The following is a 27051-nucleotide window of genomic DNA, read 5'->3' on the forward strand; positions in this document are numbered from 1 at the left end:
CGCCTACCAACCCAGGGGAGGAGGCTTATCAGTCCTACCTCCTTTCCAGTGGGCAATGGCTCGTGGGGCAGGTGAGTCCAGCACCAGGGATGCAGGGCCAGGGGTTCACACTTGGGGCCCCCTCCAGGACAAATGGGACCCTGGTATGGTATCCCTAGGGGTCTCTCCTGCCCAACAGGATGCTGGTTCAGAGGGGACACAAATGCTCTTTCTGTCCCCCCACTTCAGGGGCACTGCTGCACCTGGAGTTTTTATGAGCTGCCATAAACCAGTGCCTTTGGACTCTGCTCTGCCACTCTCCCAGAAGCCGAGGCTTCAGTCACCGACCCCTGTTCCTAGGGGGCCCCATCTCATTAGGGCTTGAAAGGAGCACAGCCCTCTCAGATGCGGGTCTCTGCCTCGAAGTCAGCTTGGCCTGCACACTGCACCGTGGGCGGCTGCCTCCCACCCCCACCACTGAAGAATTTTCCTCTCACTTTTGACCCATGGTCTTCTGGCAGGTGAGATGAAGTGGGTTGGGCGAGGGCAGCCCCTCCTCATGACCACACTTTCCCGAGTTGTGGAGACCAGATTCCGTGTGTGTGTGCACACGCGCATGTGGGTGCCTGGGGGTGCGTGTGGGAGCGTGCTCGTGCACAGTCTGGTAAGATGTGTAATCACACTGCAGGTATGATTTGAAAAAAAAGCCTTCTTTTGAGAATGAAAGGAGTCTATATTCACTCAAACAGGAAAAAAAAAAAAGAACCCCCAAAAACTCATCTATAACTCCTATAACTCTGTGCATGTACTATATGTACATAATATCTACATCTACACACACACACACACACACACACTCACACATGGACAGATACTTTTTAGTTCCACACATTATATGTTACTTTACAACTACTTTTTAATTGTCTCATGGTAATCCATTAGGTAGATAGCATAGTTTATAAAACCAATTGCTCATTATTGGACTTCCACATTCATTCACTTATTTGATGCTACAAAGAATGCTGCGGTGCTTCCTCTTATTGCTCCATCTCTGCCATTAGATTGCATCCATTATTCTTTTGTTGGGATAAGCCCAGAAAAGTAAGATTGCTGGGTCAAAGATGTGACCAGGCCAATCGCCTTCCAAGAAAGTCCCATTACTGTACAATCTTTTTTATTTATATGTACCTGCAGTGCAGAAAAGTACTGTTTTCCCATATTCTCCCCAGCACTGGGCTCCAGCTTTTAAGAAAACCTCTGTCAGTTTGATTGACAAAAAGAGAATAGTCATCATGTTGGTTTATGTTATTTTGATGACCACTGGGCTAACCATTTAAAAATGTTTCTTGGCTACATCTTCTCTGTGACTTTTTAATTAATTTGTTGAGTTGTTTATCTGTTAACTGTATTAAGGTTGGTAACCTGCCTGTCATTATGGTGTACTCTCCAGTTCGTTGCTAGCCTTTTAATTTGGCCTTGGGATGTTTTCGGCAAACATATGTTTTAAAAAATTATTTTGAAGATTATTTGATTATCTGGATCTGGGCAATGGTTACATGTCAGAATTCATCAAGCTGTGCACTAAGATTTGTGCATTTCATTGTATGTATCTCAATATAAAAAATTTTAAATTAATTTCTTAAAACCTTAATAGAATATAGAGGGGCTGAGCTTATCCCCTTGCTGACCAAAAAAAGAAAAAAAAAGAAAAAGAGAAGTGTGCTGGCAAAGTGTAAAATAAATTAATAAATTAAGGAAATAAATAATAAAAAATTATTTCCAATTTATTAGGATAAGTGCCAAACACATATAAAAGTATTAATAATAGTACAATAGTATAATAAAAACACTCATGGACTCAAGAATTAACCATATATATATTTGGAACTAAATTTCAAATATCATGATGCTGCTTTATCACACATCTCCTAAGACTGAGGACATTCTCCAATCTGCACATCTGAGAATCTGAACAATTATTTTTAATATCATTTCTATCCAGTCCATAGTCAAATTTCTCCAATCATCCCCTCCAGGACTTTAACAGCTGGTTTTATTGACTCATGATCAAATGAAGGTCATGCATTTCTTTTGAATGTTATGTCTATTCAGCATTTTGTAAAACTTAAAACAGTTGCCTGCCTTTTTTTCTAATGATACCAACTTACCTGAATGAAGGACAGTTGTCTTGTAGAATGTTGTCAGAGTCTTTGTGTATCATTTAATTTGTTCCTCTTCCTCCAATATTTCCTACAAACCAAAAGTACATCTAAAGTCTGGGTTAGGTTCCTCTTAAACACTTCTTTTCAAGAGTACTTGAAAAAAGGGTCAGCACTTCTCAAACTAATATTGTAAGAATCACCTGGGAATCTATTTAAAGTGCAGATTCTGATTCAGTGTGTCTAGGGTGAGGTCTGAGACTGCATTACTAACAAGCTCTCAGATGCTGCTGATATGCCAGTCCATGGACCACACTTTGAGTAGCATGGGCAAAGGTGTTGCTGGTACTTCACATTGCACGACATCAGGAAGTACATAATGTCAAGTTGTCCTAGCATGAATGATGTGAAGCCTGACCTTTTGGTTACTGTGGTGACTGCCAGATATCCCCACTGTCAAGGCACATTCCCCCTTTGCAATTAGATGTCACCTTGGGGCAATGGTTTGGTATTGGAAGCCCAACATTTTCCATTTGTTTGCCACTTTCTGCTTCTCCTCTTGTAATATTCATTTTGTAATTACTGTTTTAACATATTTTTCTCACTGCTGCACCCTCCATAGTAGGCATGTAATGAATGAAGGAAAGAAATGGAATTTATGCTTTCTAAATATCTACTTTGATATTTAGGATGCTGTTTTTCATTTTAAATTGATTTTTATTTAAAAAAATAAATGTACCTGGCAAAATATTTCAAAATGCAAACCTATGAATAGTAAAATGTGTCCCTCCAGTTGGTCACGGAGTTAGTAGTACAGCACAGAGAATATAGCCCATGATTCTGTAACATCTTCCTATGTTGATAGATAGTAACTGCATTAGTGGGGGTGGGATTTTAATAATCTGGGTAAGTGCTGAACTACTGTGCTGTATACATACGTGAAACCAATATAAGATTGCATATCAATGATACTTCAATTAAAAAAATTGTTTCTCTAGAAAACAAAGTGTCCCTCTCATCCTCCATGACTCCTACCCTGTCCCCTAGCCCTGGCTCCCTGGGATTAACCACAATTCCTATTTCTTGTGTACCCTATTGGAGTATAAGAAAGTATATATGTACATTTGTGTGCTTTTATATTTCTCCTTAGTGAGAATACACCATCAGCATTGCTAGGAATCTTGCTTTGTTTCATTTCCCAATGTGTTTTGGAGATCACTCTGTATCTGCTTGGATTGTTCCACCTAATTGTTTTTCATGACTGCATGATATTCTGTTATAGATACAGCAACATTTATTTGACCAGGTGCTGGCTGGTGAACACTTAGGTTAGTTCAAGTGTTTTGTTATTGCAAACAAGGATGCACTCAATACCCTTATACATACAAGATTATTCATATATACATTTTGTCTACAGCATAAATCCCTGTAAGTGGAATTGCTGGGACAAATGGTGTCTACATTTAAAAAATTATTGTGATATATATTGTCTAACCACTCTCAAAGAGATTGTCATCACTTCTGCATGTTGTTATCAGGTGATTGTTCCCTTGCACTCTGCTGTGTGTGTGCGTGCCATGTGTTTAACAAGCAAATAGTGAATATCTGCCCCATCTATCCAGGACTGGTTAGAGACATTTTCACAGCTGACATTTTCAAAGGCTTCTTCCTTCTCCTGCACCCCTAACCTATTCCGTGTCACCAACTAACCAGCCACAGCTTCCTGCCAAGGTTATCTCCTCTCCCCTGTCCATCCTTTCTCCTTCTCTCCGCTCTGCCTCTGCCCCAGTTCAGGTCTTTAGCCTTCACCTGCAGGACCACGGAGAGGCCACATAGGGGCCAGTTCCCATACCCCTGATTAGGTTCCAAAGCTCTCTGCCAGGTTTGAGAACACACCTCTCTTGCCCTGTGTCCCTCAATGGCACCCACTATCTACAAGAAAAAGGCCACTCCCTTGAACTGCCTATTGATCTGCATTATCTGGCCCCTCTTGGTTTCTGTAGCATCATTTCCCATCCTTTCCCCACTTGCATGCAATTTCAAAACGGCCATTTCCTGCACTCCCAACTGTGGCTAGCCCCTGACGCTTTGTCTTCCTTTCCTGGTGCACCTCCTACCTTCACCTGAATCACTCCTTCCCAAAGTCCTCTGAACCCCAGCCCTGCAGGAAGTATTTCCAGAGGCCTCCAAAGCCAGTCCAGGTGGGGTGAGGAGTCTGCGGATGCTCCCTGCTTCCCATGCTCTCTGTTGCACTACACTGGCAGCTTTCAGGTTTGAAATAATCTGTTCAGGTGTCTTTCTCCGCACTAGGGTGTGAGTTCCTTGAGAGAAGAGAATCGCCTACTCATGGTGGGTCCCTGGGTCCTGGCAATGTGCCTGGCTAATACATGTGGTTGGGCTGAACTCTGTGGGTGAAGAATGTGTGGGTAGCAGTGGTGGGGAAAGACTGTGGTCTCCTTCAAAGTTGGGAGCCCTGGTGACTTCCAGGCCTGTCGGTGCCTCTGGGATGCAAATCTGGGAGAACCGGTGTTTGCATGGCGAGCAGGAAATCCAGCAGGGCCCTGACGGAGTGGGAGGGAGGGAGGGAGGGCTGGTGGGTACTGCCCTGCTGAAGGATCTAGGGCTTCAGCTGAGGGAGGACACTGAAGGCTTCTCTTCCCAGAGCGGTGTTGCCTGGATCCTTTCTACCAGGGAAACGCAGTCCGGGAGTGCGGCTATCACACCGTGGCAGGTCCCTCTCAGACTTTGGGGGCATAGCAGCACCTGGGGCACCGGGAGACTGGATCACAAGGCAAGGGGAAGAGGGTGGGAAGGGTGGCGAGATGGAGCTTGGTGGGCAGGGATCAACCTTTGGGAGGGGCAATTCCCGCCCCTTCTGCCCCAGCCCGGAGGGAGCATGGGAGGAAAGGCTGCCCGCTCCCGCAGAAGGGTGAACGGTGCTGACGCTCTCGGGCTGGGGGAGGGGGCCGGCCGGGGAGGCCTGGCGTCCGCGAGGTCCGCGAGGCCTCTAGCGGCCTCCGGGGAAACAGGAGAGCGGGTCGGGGAAGGCGGGAGGGCACTTCCTGCCAGGGCCTGGGACTGCCCGGTGTTGCAAAGGAAGTGCTGCCAGGGCCGGAGAGGGGGAGGCAGGAAGTGGGCCGGAGGTTCGTGAAGGGTGCGGCCAAGAGGCCGCGGGGGGTGCGTAAAGGGGGCGCGCAGGTGAGCTGCACCGAGCGCCCGTCTCCACCCAGTCTCCTCAAGAGACCCTGGCGCCCCCGCCTGCCTGCGACACCTAGCGGCCCACGTCAGCCTCCAAAGTTCTGTTTGAAGCTGATCTTGGCTTCCCAGGACCTCGCCCCGCTCCACACCTCCCCTGGGGCCTCCTAAGCCCCTTCCTCCTCTCCAGGGCAGACCGCACCCCTCCCGTCTCCAAATAGCTTCCAGGGGCCTGCCCTAGGGATGCCTTTCTTTCTTGGTTTGGCTTTAAAGCTAAAATTACTTAGTTCTCCCCGTGCAGGCATTTAATAAATTCTGTAGAGGGCACGTCTGTATTTTGCAGATCAGGTAACTGAGGCTAAGAGATAAAATAATTGAATAGTATAGCCCAATGCACTCAAATCCGCTCAAGGCTGTGCCCTAACCTAGCCCTTTCACACTTCAAGCCCCAGCCAGCCTGGGGCAACCACTCCACTATCACCCCTCCCTCCAAAAGGTTTGCTTAAGAGGGGCACACAGAGCACATAATCATTTCCCAATAACCACAGAGGCAGGGTGGGGGGGGCGGTCTGGCTTTTAGTTCCCATCAGGCTGTGGGGCTCTCCATCACAGAGAAGGCACTTCAATGGCAAGGTCACCCAGTCCAGGCCAACCTTGTCCTCCCTCCCACCGTCAGAGAACTGGGGGGAGGGGTAATGACGTCTCCACTTGACATCCCCTTGGCACTGATATATAGGTCCCCTTAACCATCAGGTCCTGGGGAGTTTCCAAGGCCTGGACCTTCAGACTCAGTGTGGGGAAGGGGTTCCAGATAGAGGAGTCAGAGCTGGAAGGCAGGATGTACTGGGAGCTGCCCCAGCCAGCAAGGGGCGACGCGGAGGGTTGCAGGGGGTGGGTTGGCACAGGGGAGGGGGCACAGCTTGGCCAGGCTTCCTGGAGACCCCCAAACCCCTCCAAGAAGAATCCCACCTCCTACAGATCCCCTAAAGGCACTAGTGAAGTATGGGGTGGGTAGGGGAGACACTGATTAGGTGGTGTAGAGACCCCCACATACACTCAGCTTGGTGGGCCTAGCACAGTGCTGGGCACAGAGAAGGTGCTCAATGAATGTGTTTTGAATGAATGATGGGAGCAAAGAGGGTGTGAGGGACAGAGAACAGGGCCTAGGGCCCTTTGGCCCAGCTTGTTCACTCAGAAAATAGTGATTTAAAAAATGTAAAAATCCTTTCCCTCCCTCCCCCCAATTCATGGGCCCAGGAAAAGGGTGAGGGAGGGGTGTTTCTACCTCCACTCTTTCCTCTACCCTTCCCCTGAAATTCTATATACACATATACATATTTATATGGCACCACAAAGGGGTCCTGCCTGTGCCCCTACACTTGGAGCTGGGGGAGCCAAGCCCCAGGGCCTTGGGGGTGGTCAAGGTAGATATGAGGGGATCAGGACTTAGGTGATGTGGGGAGTAGCCCTCAGCTACTGCTGAGCCCAGAGAGGCTGGGCTTTAGGGTCCTGAAGGCCAGATCCCCTACTCCCTTCTCAAGCGGTAACAGATCTTCTGACCTCCTAGGCAGAGTTTGGTGGGGGCTTAATCAGTCCCAAGGGAGAAGAGGGGGAGACTGGTTCCTGCCCTGCCAGCCTAGATTGGAGCAGCCAGGAGACTGTTCCAGGCAAGAGCTAACCTGATTGCTCCCCTGGGAAAACAGGGCAGGGGAAAGGGCTCTATGCAAGGCACTTGGTGTCCACTGTTCCCAGGCTGGGGGCCCAAGGCATGGGGCGGCAGAAACCCTGCCCCTCCCCCAAGTAGAACTGGAACAGGCTAAGAGGCCCAATTTGGCAGCAGAGAAACATGGCAGCACAGAAGGAAACAGAAAGGGGGAGCAGCACATAGGGCCCCACAGGTCCCCCAAGAAGGAGGAAGAGGTTGTAAGGCACTGACTGAGGGACCCAGGGCTCATCACCCTGGGTGTGGCCTGCTGCCCCCTTTGCAGCCTGGCCAGGCTTCAGGGGGAGATGCCTACTTCCCCTGGCGCTGCGTTTTCTTAAGGAAGAGTCCGTGTGAAGGGTGCAGGCACTGGTCAGGGGCAGGTCCTGGCCCCAGGGCGCCTCACTAGCTGCCAGGCCGTGGCTGCCTGAGCACTGAGTACACATCATCCACTCGGCTGAGCTGCTCGAAGAAGGGCAGGAGGTCGTGGAGCTCTGTGTCACCCATGTTGTCAAACCACGAGGCCACTGGTACCTGGGCAGATGGGTTTAGGGTGGTGAGGGGGGCAGGTGGCCCTGGGCACAGAGGTGCAGACCAGCCCTGAGCACCCACTGCTCGGTGGGCCACCTCCTGGAAGCCCCTTACCCACAGTTTTCAAACATTTCTGACAGCAACTCCCACTAAATCACATTAATAAACATACAGTAAGAGTCTTAGAAAATACTTAACCTTACTGTGTGCAAAACACTCTGATATTTTCTATTGTTTCATTTTTTCAAAAATCCTGACTAGGACCCACTAAATTATTTCTGTGAGCTGCTGATAGGTCACAACTGGCAGTTTGAAAAATTGAAACTGCTCCAGTGCCCAGCAAGGACCCCAGCTCATGGTGGGCACCGTCTATACACCAGTGGAACAGACTTCTGGGGGCAGCAAAGCCAAGGCCCCCTGCATGCACTGTCCCTTTTCTTGGTCTCAGCCCCCTATCCCAGTCCCGCTGGCACTCACAGCATTGTCCGGATGGAAGACATAGGAGGCTGGCGAGTTATCCAGAATGAGCACCCGCCGAAGGTCTCTGCCCAGACGGCTCAGGTCCTTCACGTAGTTCCCCCGGTGGAAGACACACGACTCCCGGAACAGACGTGCCCGGAAGGCCCCCCACTTGTCCAGAAGGTCAGCCACTGGGTCTGCATACTGGGGGATGGGAGGTGGGTCATCTGGGGGTCAAAGGTGCCCCAGAGATCACTGCTCAGAGGTCCATCCAGCTGCAAGCTGGAGACGGATGGGAGGCGGGGCTGCCTTTTGAGTCCTGTGGAGGGTGAGGTCTCACCTTGGCGAGGCTGGCGGTGAACAGCACACACTCGAAAAGCTCGCCCATTCGCTGCAGGAACTCATCCACATGGGGCCGCTTCAGCACGTAGACCTGGGAGGTGGGCCAGTGAGGGGACTGCTGGCCCTCAGGCCAGGATGGGGCATCTGAGGGCTGGGAGGGAGCCAGTGGAGGAGGCAGAGGAGTACAGGAAGGAAGGCCAGGCCCAGAGCCTGTGGGCTCTTATTCACCAGCCACCCCAACTGCCACTGGGGAAACCACCCATCCTCCTAGGAGAGGATCAAAATGAACCTCTGGCTCCTGGCTTGGGCCCTACCTCATGGACAACCACTACTTCCCAGTTCTTTCCCCGACTATGGCCTCAGCCAAACGTACAGAGGCCTGGGAGCAGCCTCCTTACCCCCAGGCTGCAGGGCACCGGCCCCCGAGCCAAGTAATGGAGAACAGGCTGGACAGCATACAACCTATCCTGAATTACTTGAACTGGGTCCCGGGCAGGGTGGGGCAAGGAGGTTGCTGAGGAGGAAACCCTCTCCCTGAAGGCTTGGAAGTCAGGCCAAGTACCCCCTGAGGGTCTGTGTGACTTTGGGCAAGTCTCACCCTCTCTCTGGGCCTTTGACATCCACATCTATCAAAGTCCCATTTGGGAGCTCTCAGGACTGTAGGAACCTGGGGTCTGGAAGGCAGATGCCAAGCCCACTGCCTCCCCCCATACCCAGTCCCTCACCTGGTGGACCACCCCATCAATCTCCACAGGGATGATGAAGTCGGCGTTGTTCACTGGCTGTGGGGGGGAAAAGGAGCTGCTGGGGCGGGGCCCTCAGAGACCATCCCCCCAGGCCAGGGCAGGTCCCCTCAGAGACGCTGGCCAGTGCCCTAGCCAGCTGCCCCCACCTTGAAGGAGCTGTGCACCAAGGTCTCGTCCAGGTCGATGACCACGCAGATCTTGTCCGAGTCCTGGGCCTTGACCTCGGGGAGCAGGTACTGGACTGGAGTCTGCTGAGGGGATGGGCAGCGCTGGCTGTGGGCACTTCTCTCAAGTCCCAGTCATTTCTCCCACATGGGTCTTCCCTCCCCCCAGCCCTCTACATGGGGAGGCTCTGGGATGGTGGGGATAGACCATCTCCTTCCCAGCTTTGCCCCTGCCAACTCTGGGGCCTGGGGCTGGCTGCCTGGCTCTGTGCCTCACTGCACCACCTGGAAAAGAAACTAAGGTAGAGAAAAGCTTCTACCTAGGAAGGGAGAACGGAGAATCTCCTTGGCTGAGGGGCCCTTCCTTGGGTGGCAGTCTTAGAAAGTCTTTAGGGCTGGGAAGGCCTGGGAAGCAAGGTGGAGGGCTTGGAAAGCGGGCTCCACCCACCCTTCTCCACACATTCCAAGGCCTGCAGGTGGGTCTTGAGAGCCCTTTCTGCGAAACCTCTAGGCTGAGCCCAGTGCCCTTGCAGCCCTCACCTGGCTTCCACATACCTTGGGGACAGCACCATTCTCCTCCACAAGCAGGGGAGCCCCACTGTGGGCAGGCACGGCCTCCCCATCATCACGGCAGACACAGCAGAAAAGTGAGTGGAGGATGCCCCGGCTCCGGGGCTTATGAGAAGTTACTGACTTCTGGTCACCTGAAGCAGGAAGGCCAAAGGTGGGGGCTCGCACGCTGGCCTTCAGAGGCATCCACATGTGTCCAGGTGCGAACCCCTGGGTTGAGAGGGTCTGGCTTTGCACCCTTCATTGAGGAAGACACACTAACATGGCTCCAGGCCATCTCTCTGCTTACCCACAAGTCCTCCTAGTACAGGGAAAGGTGTCCACCTTTGAGAGTGGGCTGGCTGGAAGGGGCCTATAGAGAGTGCCTTCTCTTTTCCTCACAGCCTTTGTCACTACTGCGGGATCGGCCTCACTGTGGTGCCTCTTGACCCCCACCTTACCTGAGCACCTACTGCTCAGTCCAGCCCCTGCCAAGGAGGGCTGGGGCCTGGGACCCTATCCTCTACTCCTGCCCTCCTTCCATCCTCTTTGCTCCCAAGGGTCCAAAGTGCTTCATAAGGCTGGGCCCAGAGGCAAGCGTGGGTGGGTGGGGGGCTAGGAGCCAGTGTCCCGAGGCCATCTGCTGGCCCCGCCCCTCCGCCCCCTAACCCCGCCCAGACCTCCAACCTAGAGCTGGGCACCCGCGGACAGATTGACAGGCCCACCCTCCACCCGGCCCCCCAGTCTCGGGCAGAGCTGGGCCCAGGCCAGAGGTGGGCAGATCCCGAGCGACTTCTAGCTTCTGAGGTCAACACCGGGACAGGGAGGGGCAGACCCGCAGCCCAACCCGCCGGGTTCCAGGCGCCCGGTCAAGGCGGGTGGCGAGGCTCCCCTGGTCGGTGCATAGGTGCACAGGCCCGGCACCCACAGGCCTGCAGCCGGGACGCCGTGTGCCCGGCCAGACGCACGGGGCTCCCCGCGAGCGCGCTGGAGACCCTTAGAAGCGGTTAACCGTCTCTGTGCCTCTGAGGGGCTCGGCACCTCCACGAGTGACGCGGAAGTTGGTGGGGACTGTGGCTCTGTTGGCGGAAGATCTTTCCACCGCTCCCCAGCCTGCTCTCACCTCGGCGCCCCGTCCCGCGACCCTACAGGACTGCGGCCCAGAGGGGTGGAGGGCGGAGTCTCTGCGGGTGGCTTGAAGACTCCCTCTTCAACACCCCCATTTCCCAGTCCGGTTGGCGCCAAAGGGGGGGAGGGGGCGACTCTCGGGCAAAGCGCACTTCTAGCCCCAGAAACCCGAAAGGAGTCCCCTCTCGTCCCCTGCCTCAGTTTCCCCACCTCGCGTTCTCCGGAGTGTCCCCGAAGCGCCAGGCCCCGCCCCGCTCCTCTGAACCTCCGCAAGTTCAAAACTCTGCCCGCTCACTCTTCGGTTGGGAGCTTCGGGCTCCGCCGAGGCGAGCTCCTCAGGCGGTGACTGCTGCTGCCTGGGGAAGGTCCCGGCCCCCTCCTCCTCCCCTCCGGCAGCTCCCGGGCTGGGGCCCCTCGCGTGCAGCCCCAGTACCTTTGCCCCGTAGCGGGCCCCGCGCCTCCTCCTTGCAGATCTGAGTAATGACGGCCGAGCTGTCCATGGGGCCGGGCGCGCTGCGCTCCGGCCGGACTCTGGCCCGAGCGCCCGGCCTCCCCCCCGGCTCGGGCCGGAATCGGGGCGCGGGGGGGAGGGGAGGGGTGGGAGGGAGGGATCCCCGCGAGCTTTGGAGGGGTGGGGAGCCAGACTCTAAGGGGGAGGGGGAGGGAGGGGGCGCGGAGGAAACTTTGTTACAACATGGAGTTTCCTCCCCGCGAGGCGGATGCAAACATGGAACCCGGGCGCCGTTTCAAGGCTCCCCCTTAAAAGGGCAACGGCTTCGGCGTGACCTGGACTCGGCCGCGGCTTTCACCACTTCTGGGGCTGGCGCTGCTTGCCTGGCAGGGAGGCGGGCCCAGCCCCGGTCCCTGCGAGCTCCAGGGGGCGCCGCCTCTCTTCCTGCCGCCCGCCCGCCGGGCCGAGCCTTTGAGGCTGCGTGGCAGGCCCTAGACCCGGCCCACGGTTCCAGACCGCGGAGCCTCGGGGGCCGGGGCCCTCCCAGCCCGGCGGGAGCGCCCACACCAGGGAGGCTGCGCGGACCCACTTTTGCGCTTTACAAGAGACCTGGATACTGGCAGCTTCTTGGTTTTCTTATTGGGAAATGGGAATAATGATGTCTGTTCTGCTAAATGGGTGGGTCTTGTTTCCGATGGTCGCAGGGGCCACCTCGCAGTTAGTAATGGGCGAGAGAAGGCTCTTCGCTATTCCCCAAATGGTTGTGTAGATCTACATAATCATGCTCTAGATCCAACTGTGACTGTCACCACCCACTGCAGCCTTGGGCCCAGGTGACCTGAGTCTGTAGGATGTGAAAATTCAAACTCCCTGCCCGGATGCCCCCTGCCTACTTTTCCAACTACCCCACGCGGTTGGCCAGGCACCCAGCGTCTCGCGTCTCGAAGCCACAGGACCGTTATCCTAGCTGTTCCTTCTGCCTGGAACACACTTCCTCTCGCTTCTCGGATACAAACCCGGTCGACCTCGATGAATGCCACCTTCACCAAGAAGGCTTTCTAGGTCCCCTCCTCTGTGTCCCCGCCGGCCGCTCTGATTACTGAAGGTGGGGGTCAGGCAGTGTCTGCAGAGTGGGCGCCCAATCACTGCGGGCACAGTGGCCGACTGTGAGGACCAGACATCAGCTGTTCGGAGACTATTAAATACCCGTTCCACTCGGGTCTGTGCAGACACACCGTTTGGAGGGGGGTCCACGTTTCCACGCGGGTTCTTCACGAGGGAAACTTCGGGGTTATATGCACCGTGAGGTCTGCAGGTTCCCCCCCAACCCCGTTTATTGAGTTCCTTCCATCTGTCGTTACCATTTTGTGTTCACAGTTTAAAAAATAGTAACGCCAAGCCTTGACAAACAAGCCTCAGCACTTCCTTCCCCCCGGGCCTCGGCAGCAGGGCGGGGCGGGCGCGTCCTGTCCCGTCCAGCCCTCGGGTGCGAGCCCGCCTCACGTCCTCCGGGCGCGGCGGCGGGGGGAGGCGGCCTCGCGCGGGGTAAGGGAAGAGGGGGGAGCGGCAGGAGCGCGGTGCCGACGCGTGGGCGCGCCAGCTCCGGGCCTTGCCTGCGACGTGGGCGAAAGGAGGGGGTCCGGGGCTGTGCACCCCTCCCACCCCAGGCTGGACACCGGAGTCCTCCTCCAGCTCTTACGGCGCCCGCAGTCCTCCATCATTGTATTTAATCCTAATAATCGCCAACGTGTAACGAGTGCTTCGTCCGGGTCTTGCCCTGGCAGCGCCGCCTAATCCCATCTTCTTCGCAGAACGACCCCTTTTTTACCCCATTTTACAGATAAAGAAACAGCCGCTAGATATGAAACTACTTAACCCTGCCTTCCGGCGAGGGCAGAGGCGGGATTCCAGCCCTGGGCGGGGTGTCAGCTTTACCTCCCGAGGCCCGGCCCGCACGGATCCCAGAAGGAAACATGTGGCGGAGGACTGACTGAAGCCCTGGCCTTGCCACAGGCCTGAGCTGGACGGCTGGTCTCTCTGTCTTTCCGTTTCTCCCTGTCTGAACGCTGGAACCTGGCCGGCTGTCCCCACGAGGGGCACGGTAGCTGATTCTGGGACGCCCCGGACCCTTGCTATCCCCCTACCTTCCGCCACCACACAGCGCCATTGCCTCCTCTATCGCTCCCTCATCGCCCCTCTAGCTGGTGTGGGCCTCTTCCTCTGGGAGACCGTCTCTCCTCCCGGACCCCAGGCACGCCGAGGGGTAGGGGTGGAGTGGTTAAGGGGAGTCAGGAAGCCCCCTGCAGTGCAGGGTCGAGAGCCTGGGGATGGAGGAGCTGGTGCTAGTAGGGTGGGGCGGGTTCTTTGGGTTTCCTCCTGTGGGGTGGGGTGGGGGTGCGGAGGGGCAGTTGCTATCCCTCTGCCCACCCCACCCCAGCAGTTTCCGGGGTGGGGGTACCTTACCCACAATTTTTATCTGTTTCATGTGTTTGCACCCCAGGAAGAATAAAGTAGTGGGTCAGGTGGTGAGTCCAGAAACATCAGGACTCTCAGTCTGGCAACTGTGCGCAAGTGTCTTCTCTATCCAGCGCCTCTGCTTCCCCATCTGCCAAATGGGGTTGGTTAGAGCCCAACCCAGGGGAGTTGGGGTAGGAAGGCAGGCTGGGCATTCTGGGCAGGCTCCTGGAGAGAAACAAGGTGCCAGGGCACTCCCCACTGCTCCAGTTAGATCTGAGCCTGGGGACTGGGAGGAGAGACGCTATGGGAGTGGGGGCAGCCCTTGTAGGGGCCTCCCTGCCCCGAAATGATTGACCTTGGCCTTACCTCATTGCTAATCTGTAGCCCAAGCCTAGGGTAGGTCCTTAGCTGGTCCTTTGGCACCCTCCCCTCCCCGCCTTCCTTACCAAATTCGAATCGCAGGCTTAACAATTCATATGACCAGCCTGCCCATTCCTCTGGGGTCCCTGCCCTGCTCCACAACATCTATGTTGCATGACTCGATGGCACAAGGTTGCATGTCTCTGTGACACACGCGGACCCTCTCCCCACTCCTGGCCTGGTCATTCCCCTTGACTGCTCCCCGGACCTTTCCTGACCAGCTTTCAAAATCCTGTCCAGGAGTTACCTTCTCTGGCCCCACGCCCGCCTTACAGTGATTTGATATGTGTTTAGGGGTCTCCCCCAACGGGAGTGTGAGCTCCTTGATTGCTGACATCTTTAATTCGGGACTTTGACTCTCTCCACGTCTGGCACAGAGCTGGCACCCAATTAATGCCTAGTGCATAGAGAGGGGGTTGTGCAGAGGTATGGCAGGGGGCACTTCCAGGAAGCTGGAGACGGTCTGGGAGATGCCTCTCTCCACCGTCCGGCCCCCATATTCTACAGGGCCAAGTGCGGAGAAGGATTGGGTGGCCTTCTTGCCCAAGTACGTTCTCCCCCCTTTGGTTGAGCCATACCTGCCTATCCAATCCCGCCCTCCTGGAAGGCCCCACAAGCATTGTTGCCCTTTTAAGAAAGAGAAAATTCTTCTCATAAACAAATGCCCCAATCTGAAAGCGGAGCTTGTCCCGTTGGATTCCCAGGAAACTGGGGGTGCTTTCAGGCACTACGCCCGCTCCAATCTCAACCCAGGGATTACACCTGATGGCCCCTACTCGCCAGGGCTCTCCAGAGCTCTGGGGCTGGGGTCCGAGGGACAGGAAGAGGCTGGAGGAGGGACTTGGGGAGTCTAGAAACAGCCCAGGGAGCGTCTGTAAAGTGCAGTTCTTGCACACGGCGAAGGGGCGCCGGGCCGCTCCCAGCGGCCGAGGGGGTTCCCCGCCCACACAGGTTCCCCCCTCCACCCTTTACGCAAAGGCGCATACCGAGGCCCCAGGGCGCGACACCGAGTGCCCGCCTCCTCTTCGGCTGGGGTGAGGCCGAAGCGGTGAGTGCCCACGTTCGGGGCCCCTAGGGGAAGCTGGGAGTCGGCGCAGAGGGAGCTTGAATCGCGGAGCGTAGGAGTCCCAGCCGCCTGGTCCCTGGGGACATGGCAAATGATGGCAAATGAATAGGGCCTCCGAGGCACGGACTCTTGGGGTCCTTTTGACCTGGTGCCTGAAGAGGGGGAAACCGCGTCACCGTTTTACTACCTGGAAAATGGGTTGCGGGTGGAGCAGAAAAGCTGAGGGCACTCCAGTGAGAGTAGGAGGGAACCGATATTTGAGTTAGGGGGCCGTCTTGATGGTCCAGGGATTTCCTGTTTTCCCCGTTTTCATCACCCCTTTTGGAGGAGAAGTGAACTAGCATTTATTTAGCATTCACCAGACTCTATTTTCAGTGCAAATCTAGAGCCTATGTCCAGCCCCTAATTGGGTTGATCTATCAGACCACTCCTATAGGTGCTCAATAAACACTTTTGGAATGATTTTTTTTTAAGTCCCAAGTGCCAGGCAGTGTGTTAAAGTGCTTCACATCCATGGCAAGGTTGGTGGTGTTCCAGTGTTACAGATAAGGATACTGAGATCCTGAGGCTAATCACTTGTTCAGGCTATGTCCCTATGGAACCCAGGTTGTTCCGCTTCCAAAACTCCCTCTCCATCTTGCTGCCTCCGTGCTTCCCACCCTCTCACCCCCTTGTTTGCAGCCAGTCTGCCCTACTCAGTCCATCCCCCAGCCAGGCTGCTTCATCTAGAGATTATCCCTTCTGCTCCTCTTCAGAAAGCCCATACAAGAAGTGTTGGTGGGAGCTGTGAACCAGAAGGGTGGCTCCGTGGGCGATGAAACAGGTCCAGACCTGGGGGAGGGGCGGCCATGAGTGTAGGACAGAACAAGACCTCTGGGGAAGCCCCAGTGCACCCCTCCCCTTCCATCTGTTGCCCCTTCTCCTTGCCTCCTCCATCCCCAAGGCACCCACTGACTCTACAGTACCAGATAGGTGGTGAGGCTCAGGTAGGCTGCAGCCAGCAGGGCTACAAGGCTGAAGTAGGCAGGGTGGGGCAGGCTGGGTAGGTAGCTGATCACGAAGTAGAGGTTGATGGCACAAATGAGCGCCATGATGGAGGAAGTGATGCCCTTGCTCAGCCTGGGGGACAGGAAGGAGACTCAGGACTGGCCACATCATCTCCTCTCCAGTGCCCACAGCCAGCCTGGAGCTGGGGCGTGTGTGTGAGGAGAATACATAAAGCTGTCTTCTCTGGGTTGTGGGACCTGGAGCAGACTCCTTGCCCACTTCTGCCTCCTGGGCCCCCCAGGCTCCACATTGGCAGGATAGGGCAAGAGCAGAGTCTGAGGAGCTCAGGCTCCATCAATAGCCCCCATCCCCAATTCCAGTCCTGCCTCCCCAACTTGCTAGCTATGTGACCTTGGGCAAGTTCCTTAACCTTTTTGAGCTTACCTGGATAATGGGGAAATGGTGATTCTTACCCCTGGGTGGTTGTGAGGATCAAATGTGGTAACGGGAGTCTAGTGCTTGTGATGGGCACTACTCACCGGCCATTGGCAAACTCCTGCATGAGGGCGGGCATGCTGGTGAACGTGAGGATGGGCAGCACAGCAAACGGAAGCTGGGAAGTGGGAGGATGGGACTGAAGGGCCCTGCCTTCAGAATACAGTAAAGAGAGGAATGGACTGGGCCTCCTGTCATCATCTGCCTGGCTGCATGCCTCCTAACCACTCTGAGCCTCAGTTTCTCCACCTCTATGCCTTCCAAGGTTGTGGGGCTCCAAAGCAGGAGAAAATGTTTGGGGACTCTTGTTCCAAGCTGCCTGAGTTTGAATCTCAGCTCCGCTACTGGTCAATTAACTGCATGCATCAGTTTTCCAATCTGAAAAATGGGGTAATGGGGATTCCAACCCCTAGGGTTGTGGGCATTATGTGAGCTTGTAGGCAAGATGTGTTTAGAATAGTGCCTGGGAGGGGATCCAGAATAGTGCTCAGTATGGGGTTTTGCTGTGGTGCCTATTTAGTTCCACAGCAGGTAGGGATGACGGGCTGTTGGCTCACCAGTAGGCTCTGCAGCACATTGAGCAGGTCGTTGAGGCCCGACAGGTCTTTCAGGTTCCTGAAGACGGCCACCAGCACGGTGGGCAGGATGGCACAGGAGCGGGTGAGGAGGACGCGGGCAAAGCGTGACCACCGCAGTTTCAGGAAGCCCTGGGGTGTGGGGTGGGCACCTTGGTGGTGGGGTGCAGAGCTGGGGATTCCAGAGCAGGAACCCCCTTGTCGTCCCTCAGCCCATCTCACGCCTGGGGGAACCTTCTGTTTTTCTATCTCTTAAATGGGGGCAGCTCTGTCCCTAGCTGGGGGAGAGGAGACGGACGGGAGAAATTAGGGGGGTTCCTTCTCACAGCTGAAAGCTGAAGATTACAGAATTTTGGAGAAAAGGCTCCTATTCGTCCTGGGTCTGCAGCCTCAAGCCAGGCGCCTCACTTCTCCGAATCTGTTTTCTCATCTGCGAAGTGGGGCTTACACTGGCGCCCTCTGGGCTGCTTTAAGGGTGGAGGAGGCCTGCGTCTGAGCCCTCCGTAGCGTGCCTGTTAACCTCGGATCCTTGACCCTCCCTGACCCGCCTCCCCAGACCGCACCTCCATCACAAACTGTCCCGCGTAGGTGCCGGTCATCGTGGAGCTCTGCCCTGCCGCCAAGAGCCCCACCGCCCAGATGTAGAGAGCAGCGGGGCCAAACAGGCATCCCAGGATCACGCCCTGGAGGGCGGGGTGTGGTCAGACCCATGACCCCGCCCCTCCCCGCGAGGTTCCTCCCCTGAGGTGGGCGTGGCGGAGAGCCAAGTCGGATCACTCCTTTCCCTGCCTTGCCCTGCCCTGCCCTGCCCTGCCCTGCCCTGCCCTGCCTCGCCTCGCGCTTACTGCTTGGTAAATGTCCACGTTCACTGTAAGGTTGTTTAGCGGGAAGATCTTGGCGTAGTCGTGGAGGCTGCTGTTGGCACAGACGTTGAACTGCGGGCAGCGAGGGAGTAGGAAGGAGATGTGAAGTGCACATTCAAGTCTCAGACTATCAGACCGCCAGGCCTTGACACCAGGGATGGAAAACTGGTGGCCTGCGAGCTGAGTCAGGCCAAATCTATTACATTTGGCTAACAGTTTTCTTCCTTTTAATGTGAATTTGTTGCCAACATATAAAATTGAGAAGAATTCACATGAAAACCTAGTTTCCAGGGTTCTGTTGGTAAAGCTGGCATTACCACAGAGACAACCGGCTGGCAATGATTCAAGCTTCCCTACCCCAGACCCACTTCCCACAGCTCTGGAACTGGCCTGCTCTTCAAGGTCACACAGCAAGGCAGTGGCAGTGCCCAGGTCCCAGGAGGCCTGGCCCATCCTCCCCCAAAGTGTTCAGCATTCAGCAAGCGCCCAACACTGGCCAGCAGTTATTAGAGCCTTGTGACAGAGACCCACTCAGAAAGACAGACAAGCACAGGTCCCAAATCCTGGAGAGCCAGGGAGCAGCGGGCCAGCCCCTCTTTCAGAGTCAGGTCAAATGACACCTCCTCCAAGGGGCCTCTTCTGATTACCTGGGTTAATGTAGCCCCTCCCTCACCACACCCCCAATTCTGTCTCATCACTCCCTTTTCTTCCTTAACAACGTTGTTCACATGTCTTTTTTTGTATTGATTTGTTGATTTGTTTCCTGTCTGCTTACCACCCTCCAAATTTAACCTGCAAGAGACAGGGTCTTTGTTTCATTGCTGTATCCCCAAGATGCAGGACACTGCCAGATACATAACAGATGCCCAATGAATATTTGTAGAATGAATGACAGGTGATCTGCTAATGAAGATTATCAGGAGAGAGGACTCGGAGAAGAAAATGACTGCACCTTCCCAAGTCCATGCTTGTGCTCAAGCAGGCACCTCTTCCCAGGACACCCCCACTGCAGCTTGCTAGGCAAACCCTGCCCATTTTTCAGGGTGCAGCTGGAATGCTGGGTCCTGCAAGACTCAGCTCCTGCATCCCAGTCACCTCCCTTGAATGTCAGTGCCTTGCAGCCCATGGTGTGGGTTGACTCTCTATGAGCCTCTCCCAGGGGAGCTGTGTCTCCCTAGTGGGATTGGGAAGGAGGTTCCAGCCAGAGGCCAGGCTCACAGAATCCCTCCCCTACTAGTGTCTTCAGTGCAACTCAAAGGGCTTAGTTGCAGTGCCTGGAGTTCCTGCACAGCCTGTGGGACGTGTGTGTATGGGGAAGCAGGGTGCTTGGGGAAGTGTGCCTCACCGCATCCTGGTTGGTTTGCTGGTAGAAGGCCTGCCCAAAGACAGCCATGACAAAGAGGTTGATGAAGAAGGACACGGACAGGGCGATTGTGGCCTCAATCAGGAAGTACATGTTGGCTTCTCGGATGTCAGCCCGACAAGAGCGATCTATCTCTCGAGACTATGAAGGTCAAAGAGGAGGGAAGAGCCTAAGTCCCTCAGAGACACTCCAACATGCTCCCCAATCACACCTCTCTCTGTGTTTCCCCCAAGCCCCAGTTATTTGTAAAGAAATTGCCATACATGGCAGCGGGGCAGGCCTTGGTCAGCCAAGCCTCCTTCCTGCTGTTTGCCCAGTTTATTTCTGCCACAGGGCCTTCACACTTGCCATTTCTTTTGCTTGGATTATCTTCCCCCTTTATCTGCCTCCCCATCCTTCCTGTCTCAAAGGCCACCTCCTTAGAAAGGCATTTCCTGACTGTCTTTTCTAGAGTAGCCCCCTCCTCAGTAATTCTCTATCATACTTCTGTTTTGTTTCCCTCAGAGCACTTTTCACAGTCATAATTCTTTTTTTGTTTACTTGCTCACGGTCTGTCTCCCCCACTAGAATGCAAGCTCTAGGAAAAGAGAGGACTTGTCTGTCTTCTTACCATTGACCCACAGCTCCCACACACAATAGATGCTCTATTATTATATGACGAATAGAGACTGATTCACTTCCCGCCTAAAATCATGAAGGCAGGAGCCCAAGGGGCAGGGCTACAGGCCTGGGGCGGAGCCAGCATGGCACTAAGGGAGCGGGCATCTTTCCCTCTCCTCCCCTCTGCTCACCTTGACCAGGGCTGAGTGCAGGTAGATGTTGTGGGGCATGATGATAGCACCCACGATGCCCACCGCCTGCAGCAGCTCAGGTTCACCGCAGCCAAGGCATGAGGGCAGGAATAGGTCCCGAAGAAGCGCTCCCTGAGCGGGACGGGCCACCACATACTGTGGGGAGGAGCCTGGTCAGGTCACGCCCCACCCCTGAACAGCCCTTCACACCCTCCACCCGGACCCAGGCTTCTAGGGGGCGTGGCCAAGGACCGCTGCCCCCTCCCCTCCGGCTCTTGCCGAGAGAGCTTAAGTATGTCTGGCTTCCCACCTCATAGCCGAAGGTCAAGGCCATGATGGTAATAAGGAATCCAAAAAAAGCTTCCAGCTTCCGTAGCCCTAGGGGGAGAGCAAAGGGGCAGAACCAAAAATCTCCCCAAATTGTAACATAGGCAATTTCTTAAGCACTTTGTTCCAGGCACTGGGCCAAGTGCTTGGCATATATTACCTCAATGAATCCTCACCCCAGACCAATGACATCTGTGCTATTATTATTATCCTCGTATTATAGATAAAGAAAGACAAGTCTAAGTAACTTGCTCAAGGCTGCACAGCCAGCCCAAGGGAGCCCAGAACCCTCCTTCCAGGATAGCAGCTCCCAAACCCATGTGGCCACCGCATCACCCATCCCCTGCAGCTCCCTATGAGATGAGGAGCAAGCCCACCGTAGTTATCAAGGAAGAGGAAGAAGAAAGTGTCCACGATGGTGATGAGGACGCCACCCCAGAGTGGGATTCTGAAACGAGAGTGCCTGGGGTCAGCCCAGTTTGGTCCAGAGATCTGGACTCCCATCCTCAGGTCTGGAGACTGTGGAATCTGGCCTCCTGGGAGCAGGGACCCAAGTTGCCCCAGACAGCTAACGGGGAGGGGAGTAGGAGTGTGCTGGAGAGGGGAACATAGCACAGAACCCTAGGAAGGGCCATGCTGGGTAGGGGACCAGCATGTCAGGGGGGCTGGGGCTGCACTCCTGATGACTATGAGGTGACCAATGTCTGTGCAACTTTAGATGAGTCACTTTGCATTTCTGAGTCTCTGCTTCCCCATCTGGCAAATTGGGCAACAGCTTTGAGTCAGGAGCGACTGCAGAATGAAATGGGCTCAGGGACGTATAAGGCCTGGGGAAGAAGGAGCAGCTGTCCCCAGCCCTGGACTGAAGAGCAGGGGACCCTTGGGGCAGTACCGTCCAGCTGAGAGTAGATTGAATGCAATAGCCGTGCCGATGACCTCCTGCATGTCCGAGCCCACAATGGCTAGCTCAATCGTCAGCCAGAGGAGAGTGCGAGGCACCTAGGGCAAGGACATAACCCTTTATCAAGGCTGGGCCCGTTATTTGTCATCTTAGTCCTTCACTCACCTTTGCATGGCCTGCACTACACTGCTGGGCTGGAAGCCTGCAAGACAGCCTTGCCGGCTGGCTTCCCAGTTAGATTTCTTAGGAAACAGTTAAGGGAGATTGAAAGTCAGGGAGAGGTCATTTTTTCCCTTGCTTCTGGTGGTGTTTCTGGCAGTGGCACTAGCAAGGGCACCAGACAACCTGGACTCCAGCAGCACTGGTGGCCATTTTGGCAAGGGTGGCAGTGCCTCCAGAAGCTTGGCAGCGAATGATGACTGTTGGGTAACACCTCCTTCCTTCCAACACCTTTGTGATTACATCCCTGCATTAAATACCTTTCAAATATCTCATGGCATGATTTCTGTTTTCCTGCCTGGACACTGACAACAGCCAAGTCCCCAGTGTCCACATCAGCCAATAACCATCCCAAGCTGATACCTACCTGTTTTTCACCTTGGGCAAGTCATTTCCCCAGGTTTCAATTTCCCCTTCTGAAAATGAGCAAGGCATCTCTAATGTCACTGTCAGTCTGGGTGTTATTCACTTGAGCCTCGATCTTCTCTATCAACAGACTTGGGATGCCCCACTTGAGATGGTATATTTATTGGATCATGGAAGCTGTAGATGGCTGTTTGGGTTTTGGGGCCTGGGGATGCTTCCTGTCCAGGTCCATCAAGCTCACCTTAGGGTAGTAGAGATGGCAGACCTCGCCCAAGTCCTTGCCTGTCACCACACCCAGCCGGGCAGCAAGTCGCTGGCAGAGCAAACCCAACACTGTGGCCCAGAGCAACACCCAGAGCAGCTGTGAGAAGGCAGGGAGAGCCCTTAGCCAGGGGACCCAGTCTCTGATAGCCCTTGAGCCAGAGGTACCCTCTAACCAAGGACACTCCCTGGGGAGTGAGTTGGGGAGATTTGATGAGAAGACCAGCTTCCCCCTTCTCATTTACGCCACACTTTGTCAGGTCTGCCTTGGGGACCCTTTTTTGGCCCATCTGAACTTAACACCTGCTCCAGGGAACCCCAGCCATGCAGGCCACTCTGGGGAAATGTGAAAAGCTAGGGGTCTCTACCCACTTAACCTGGTCCCCTCTCTCCCCATGGTGCCCGACTCAATCACTTTGAATCCAGCCACAGCACCAGCCTGAAGATCTGATTCGATGTTTCCTGGGTCCAGAAAAGCGATGCTCATGAGAAAGCCAGGCCCGGTGAAGGCCCACAACTTCCGAAAGCTGAATATGCCCTGTGGGTGGGAGCGGAGGGGGGGTCATCAGCTGGGGCTGGCCAGCCCTGCCCTCATTCTCATTCCTGGAGCTGCCACCCCAGGGGCTGGGGAGGGCCTGGGGTTGGAGGAACTAGCAGGATTTGCTGAGTCACATCAGGTCTACTTTCGGGATGGGCCACATTCAGCAACCGGTCTGCACCTAACTCACCTGACTTGTGCAGGCCCTGACTCAGCAGATCCTCAGGCATGAAAGGGGTCTTTGTTGTGGTCAGGCCTTCCTGCCAGCTCCTCTCTGGGCCCCCAGCCCCTTCTCAGACCCAGGATGTCCTCTCCGGAGTCCACTGAATCTAGGGTCTCCCCACCCTATTCCAAAGTTTGGCCAGGCAGCCTGTGATCTGCTAAAGATTCTGGAAATGCATGGTGACAGAGTCCCAGAAACCAGTCTACATCTCCTTCATTTCTCCTGATGGCCTTGTCTGGGTCTGTTCCTTTAATGCTACAACAAATCCTTGAAGCTCGAGCCCAAACTCTCGTCACGCCCTTCTTTCATTATAGGAAAGCTGAGATTCATTTAGAAAGCCACTTGAGAATTCTTAGATAAATAATAAGCACCTCAGCTAAGTGCTGGGGACAGAAGCAGGAAGAAGGCAGGTACCACAGTCCATCTCTGCAGCTCAGAGCTGGAAGGGACTTGCCAGGGTCTCCAAGAGACTTGCCTCTGGCAGCCTGTGAGATCCCACATGAACCTGTAAGTCCTGAAATACCCCCAAGGAAGTTTGCAGCATTCTTACTGGTTTTGTGTCCGGGATGGGGACCTTCTCACTCAGGTAGGTTGTTCTGGGAGGTGTTTGCTGTGGCCCTGGGCTGGGTGGGCTGGAGATGGAGCCATAGCTGGACCTGCTTAGGCTTTGGGGGCCCCGGTCACCTGCAAAGGGCCCCATGAAGCGTGGCAACTGTGCTGCTGCTTTCAGACCGCCCAGAGCGAAAGCCATCTGTCCTCCTCCCCCACCCTCCTGGCAAAGTGGAGAAATCAAGGCCCCACTGATAGGGTCCCTTGACTCCCTCTTTGCGTCCATCACCTCCACTCCTCAACCAAACATTCCAGAGATTTACTATCCTTTCCTATGAACTCAGAGATTCCACAGTCCATATCTCTCTTGCCACAGAGGATGTGGAGAGAGACAGTGGTCTTTAGGAGGGCAAACTGACATAGACACATATGTCCCTTGGCCTCACTGTTCCTCCTACTGCAGCCAAGGAAGCTCCAGGAACTCCCGATACACAGAGATCAAGGGGATGTGAAGGCCCAACCCCAGGCTGGCATCCAGAACTGGGTTGAGACCAGGACTCCTGTGGGTGACCAAGGGCTTCCCTTGCCTCCCTGACTGTTCCCTATTCCCACTCCCCATTCAGGCGGTCCCTGGAGGGGGTACTCACCTGGCATGAGGATGGCAAGTTCAGGCACTCTCGACACGTGGTGGTCTGCTGGGAAACTCCTTAACCCATGCTCCCTCTCTGGGTGCTGGCGGATGTGAGTGTGTAAGCCCACACTCTCTTCCCCATCCTCAGCTGATCTCAGCTGTTCTCAGACACACAGGGCATTGTGAAACACTTTTCAAAGGCAGAAGTGGCCAGTTCTGGCGGAAGGGACTGGTGGCCATAGTACAGACTTCCGTTCCCCTCTGGCCTGAGCCTCATAACACCTCTGGGCCCCTTCCAGATGCCCCATATCCTGTGCCTCCCAAGTTAGCTCTGACTTCAAGACACTCCCTGCCACTTGTGCATTCATGTCCAGATCACATGACTGCTCCCCACTCCATACACAAACAGACCCTTCTCCTTTTCCATCTGGAGTCCCATGGCCATGGGCTGGATGGAGTTCTGATGGCCACCTAGGCCTAGTTTCCCCTCAAGGAGAAAACCTTCTGAACACTGCCTGGAAAGTGAAAGCAGCACTGAAGATTAGGACAAGGAGATTCTTAGAAGAAAAGGACACTGGAATCTGGTCCTGATTTCTGCACTGATTCACTTAAAATTATCACCAGATCGTGTCTTCTCTCTGAGCTTGTTTCTTCTGTTAAATGAAGGACTCAGACTAGCTAAGAGGTCAAACATATAGGTGCCCAAGAAGGTCATACAGTAAGATAAGCTATGAGATATTGGGAATGAGAAAAACAGTGCCGGCTCAGTGTTAAATGACAAATGCTGCTAAGCCTCCATGCCAAGGGGTAATAGGGAGTGGTGGAGAGTGTAGAAAAACAAAAGACATATACTCTGTCTGAAGAAGGCAGTGCCTACAGAGTTCTAGGCTTTGTCATGGGGGACTGTGTGTCCACTCTCACCATATCATCTGATTTGTCAAGGATGCTGGAAAATTTGGAATTTTATGCATGTGCTTCATATATGTGAATACTAGGCTCAAAAAATTGAAAATATTGTATCATCTAAACATTTCTATGATTCTACTAAAAGTCCATCTGTCTGTAACTTCTGGATAAATGGTGGACAAGACTCTTCCAGCTCCCAGTTTCTTCTGTGCTCTCCCACTTAGCTGCCTTTGCAGGCAGGTTCTCAGGCCCAGACCTGATCTGGGACATGATGTATCCCCACACTGAGTGAAAAACTTCAGCTGAAGCTTGGGGAGCCAGGGTGGAGGGAGGAGCCAATTTCCTGGCTCCTTGTTTGTAGAGGAGGCTGGAGGGACTAGAAAGGTGTGGGTGAATGAAGGGTCAGAGAGGAGAGAGCAGCTTCATGGTTTGTCACCATGCAATCCTATTGCTCAAGGTACTATGGCCATCCTTGACCTTTAGGGTTTGCACACATTTCCCAATCACTACCTTGGGCTCATGTGGGATGGATGGGGTTGGGGCTGAGGCAGGATGCAACTTGACTGGGCCATGGGATACCCATGATACTTGTTAAACATTCAGAGTGTGTCTGTGAGGATACTTTTGGAGGAGGTCCACGTTTGAATCTGTACACTGAGTGAAGCAGATTTCCCTAAAGTGGATGAGCCTCATTAAGTGAACTGAAAACCTGAACAGAACAAAAGACTGAGCAAGGAAGAATTCTCTCTCTCTCCTGACTGTCTTTGAGCTGGGATTTAGTCTTCTCCCGCCTTCAGACTTGGACTGGAATCATAGGCACCATTCACTCTCCTGGGTCTCCAGCCTGCAGATTTTAGGACTTCTCAGTCTTCACACTCATGTGAGCCAACTATGAGCCAATTTCTTATTATTGATATATCTATCCATTTACCCATCTGTCTGTCTATCGGTCATCTCTGTCTCTAATTTTCTATTGGTTTTTCTGGAGAACCCTAAGACAGATTTCTTCCTCTGCATCTTTTTTTGTCCTTATCTATAGTCAGGAACTCAGTAAGTATAATTGATCAACTGATCAATACACTGCATAACCTTTAACTTCCAGAAGAGGCAGGATAGTGTAATGGTTCAGCATAGAGGTTCTGGGCAGAGTATCAGACAGTGGGAAGCTACGTGAGCTAGAGCTCCAGAAATCTGCATAGCAGTTCCCTTGGACCTGGACTATTTGCTGAATACTAAGCCCTGCATGTATAGAGTAAAATTTCATGAAGCTCAATTCATTTAAAATGGATCACTGACTTAAGTGTAAATATAACACTACCAAACTTTTAGAAAAAAGTAAGAGAAAATCTTCACGATCTAGGACTAGACAAAGACTTGTTAGACTTGACATCAATAATATGATACATAAAGGGGAAAATTGATAAATTGGCCTTCATCAACACTAAAACCTTTTGTTCTGTAAAGGGCCCTGTTAAGAGGATGAAAAGACAAGCTAAAAACTCAAAGAAAATATTTGCAAATATCTGACCACAGACCAGCACTGTGCAGTTAGACCATTATCTAGAAATGGAAAAATCTCTTAATACTCAACAGTAAAAAACCAAACAATCCAATTAGAAATGGGCAAAAATCATGAACAGACATTGAGATACCTCTATATCCTTATCAGAATGTCTAAAAAAGAAATAGTCACAACACCAAATGTTAG

The 27051-nt window shown here is 53.8% G+C and overlaps 2 protein-coding genes across 8 annotated transcripts; both read right to left on the bottom strand.

The window, feature by feature from the left end:
• Positions 1–5891: 5891 nt before the first annotated feature.
• CTDSP1 (CTD small phosphatase 1) lies at positions 5892–11613 on the bottom strand. 6 transcript variants are annotated; one of them, XM_036915657.2, is made up of 7 exons: positions 11388–11613; positions 9833–9981; positions 9260–9364; positions 9093–9149; positions 8366–8518; positions 8044–8229; positions 5892–7569 (listed from the first exon to the last, which is right to left on the bottom strand). In XM_036915657.2, the coding sequence occupies exons 1-7, from the start codon at positions 11452–11454 to the stop codon at positions 7441–7443; spliced, it is 846 nt and encodes a 281-aa protein (XP_036771552.1). In that variant the 5' UTR covers positions 11455–11613; the 3' UTR covers positions 5892–7440. The 6 variants fall into 6 exon arrangements, with proteins under 6 accessions (XP_036771552.1, XP_036771559.1, XP_036771566.1 ...); XM_036915664.2 differs by having other exon boundaries at positions 9260–9361; positions 11388–11611; XM_036915671.2 differs by having other exon boundaries at positions 8366–8458; positions 11388–11605.
• Positions 11614–15667: 4054 nt separating this feature from the next.
• On the bottom strand, positions 15668–24608 carry SLC11A1 (solute carrier family 11 member 1). 2 transcript variants are annotated; one of them, XM_036915643.2, is made up of 16 exons: positions 24454–24596; positions 24253–24366; positions 23808–23941; positions 22912–23034; positions 22477–22596; positions 21642–21748; positions 21127–21197; positions 20733–20800; positions 20423–20578; positions 19614–19772; positions 18251–18340; positions 17969–18088; positions 17388–17537; positions 16875–16948; positions 16314–16467; positions 15668–16179 (listed from the first exon to the last, which is right to left on the bottom strand). In XM_036915643.2, exons 4-16 carry the CDS (start codon positions 22981–22983, stop codon positions 16081–16083), a joined length of 1440 nt encoding a protein of 479 aa, XP_036771538.2. In that variant the 5' UTR covers positions 22984–23034; positions 23808–23941; positions 24253–24366; positions 24454–24596; the 3' UTR covers positions 15668–16080. The 2 variants fall into 2 exon arrangements, with proteins under 2 accessions (XP_036771538.2, XP_036771528.2); XM_036915633.2 differs by lacking the exon at positions 24253–24366 and having other exon boundaries at positions 24454–24608.
• Positions 24609–27051: the final 2443 nt, after the last annotated feature.

Source organism: Manis pentadactyla, chromosome 6, assembly GCF_030020395.1.
Source record: "Manis pentadactyla isolate mManPen7 chromosome 6, mManPen7.hap1, whole genome shotgun sequence".
In the NCBI taxonomy this organism is placed as follows: Eukaryota; Metazoa; Chordata; class Mammalia; order Pholidota; family Manidae; genus Manis; species Manis pentadactyla.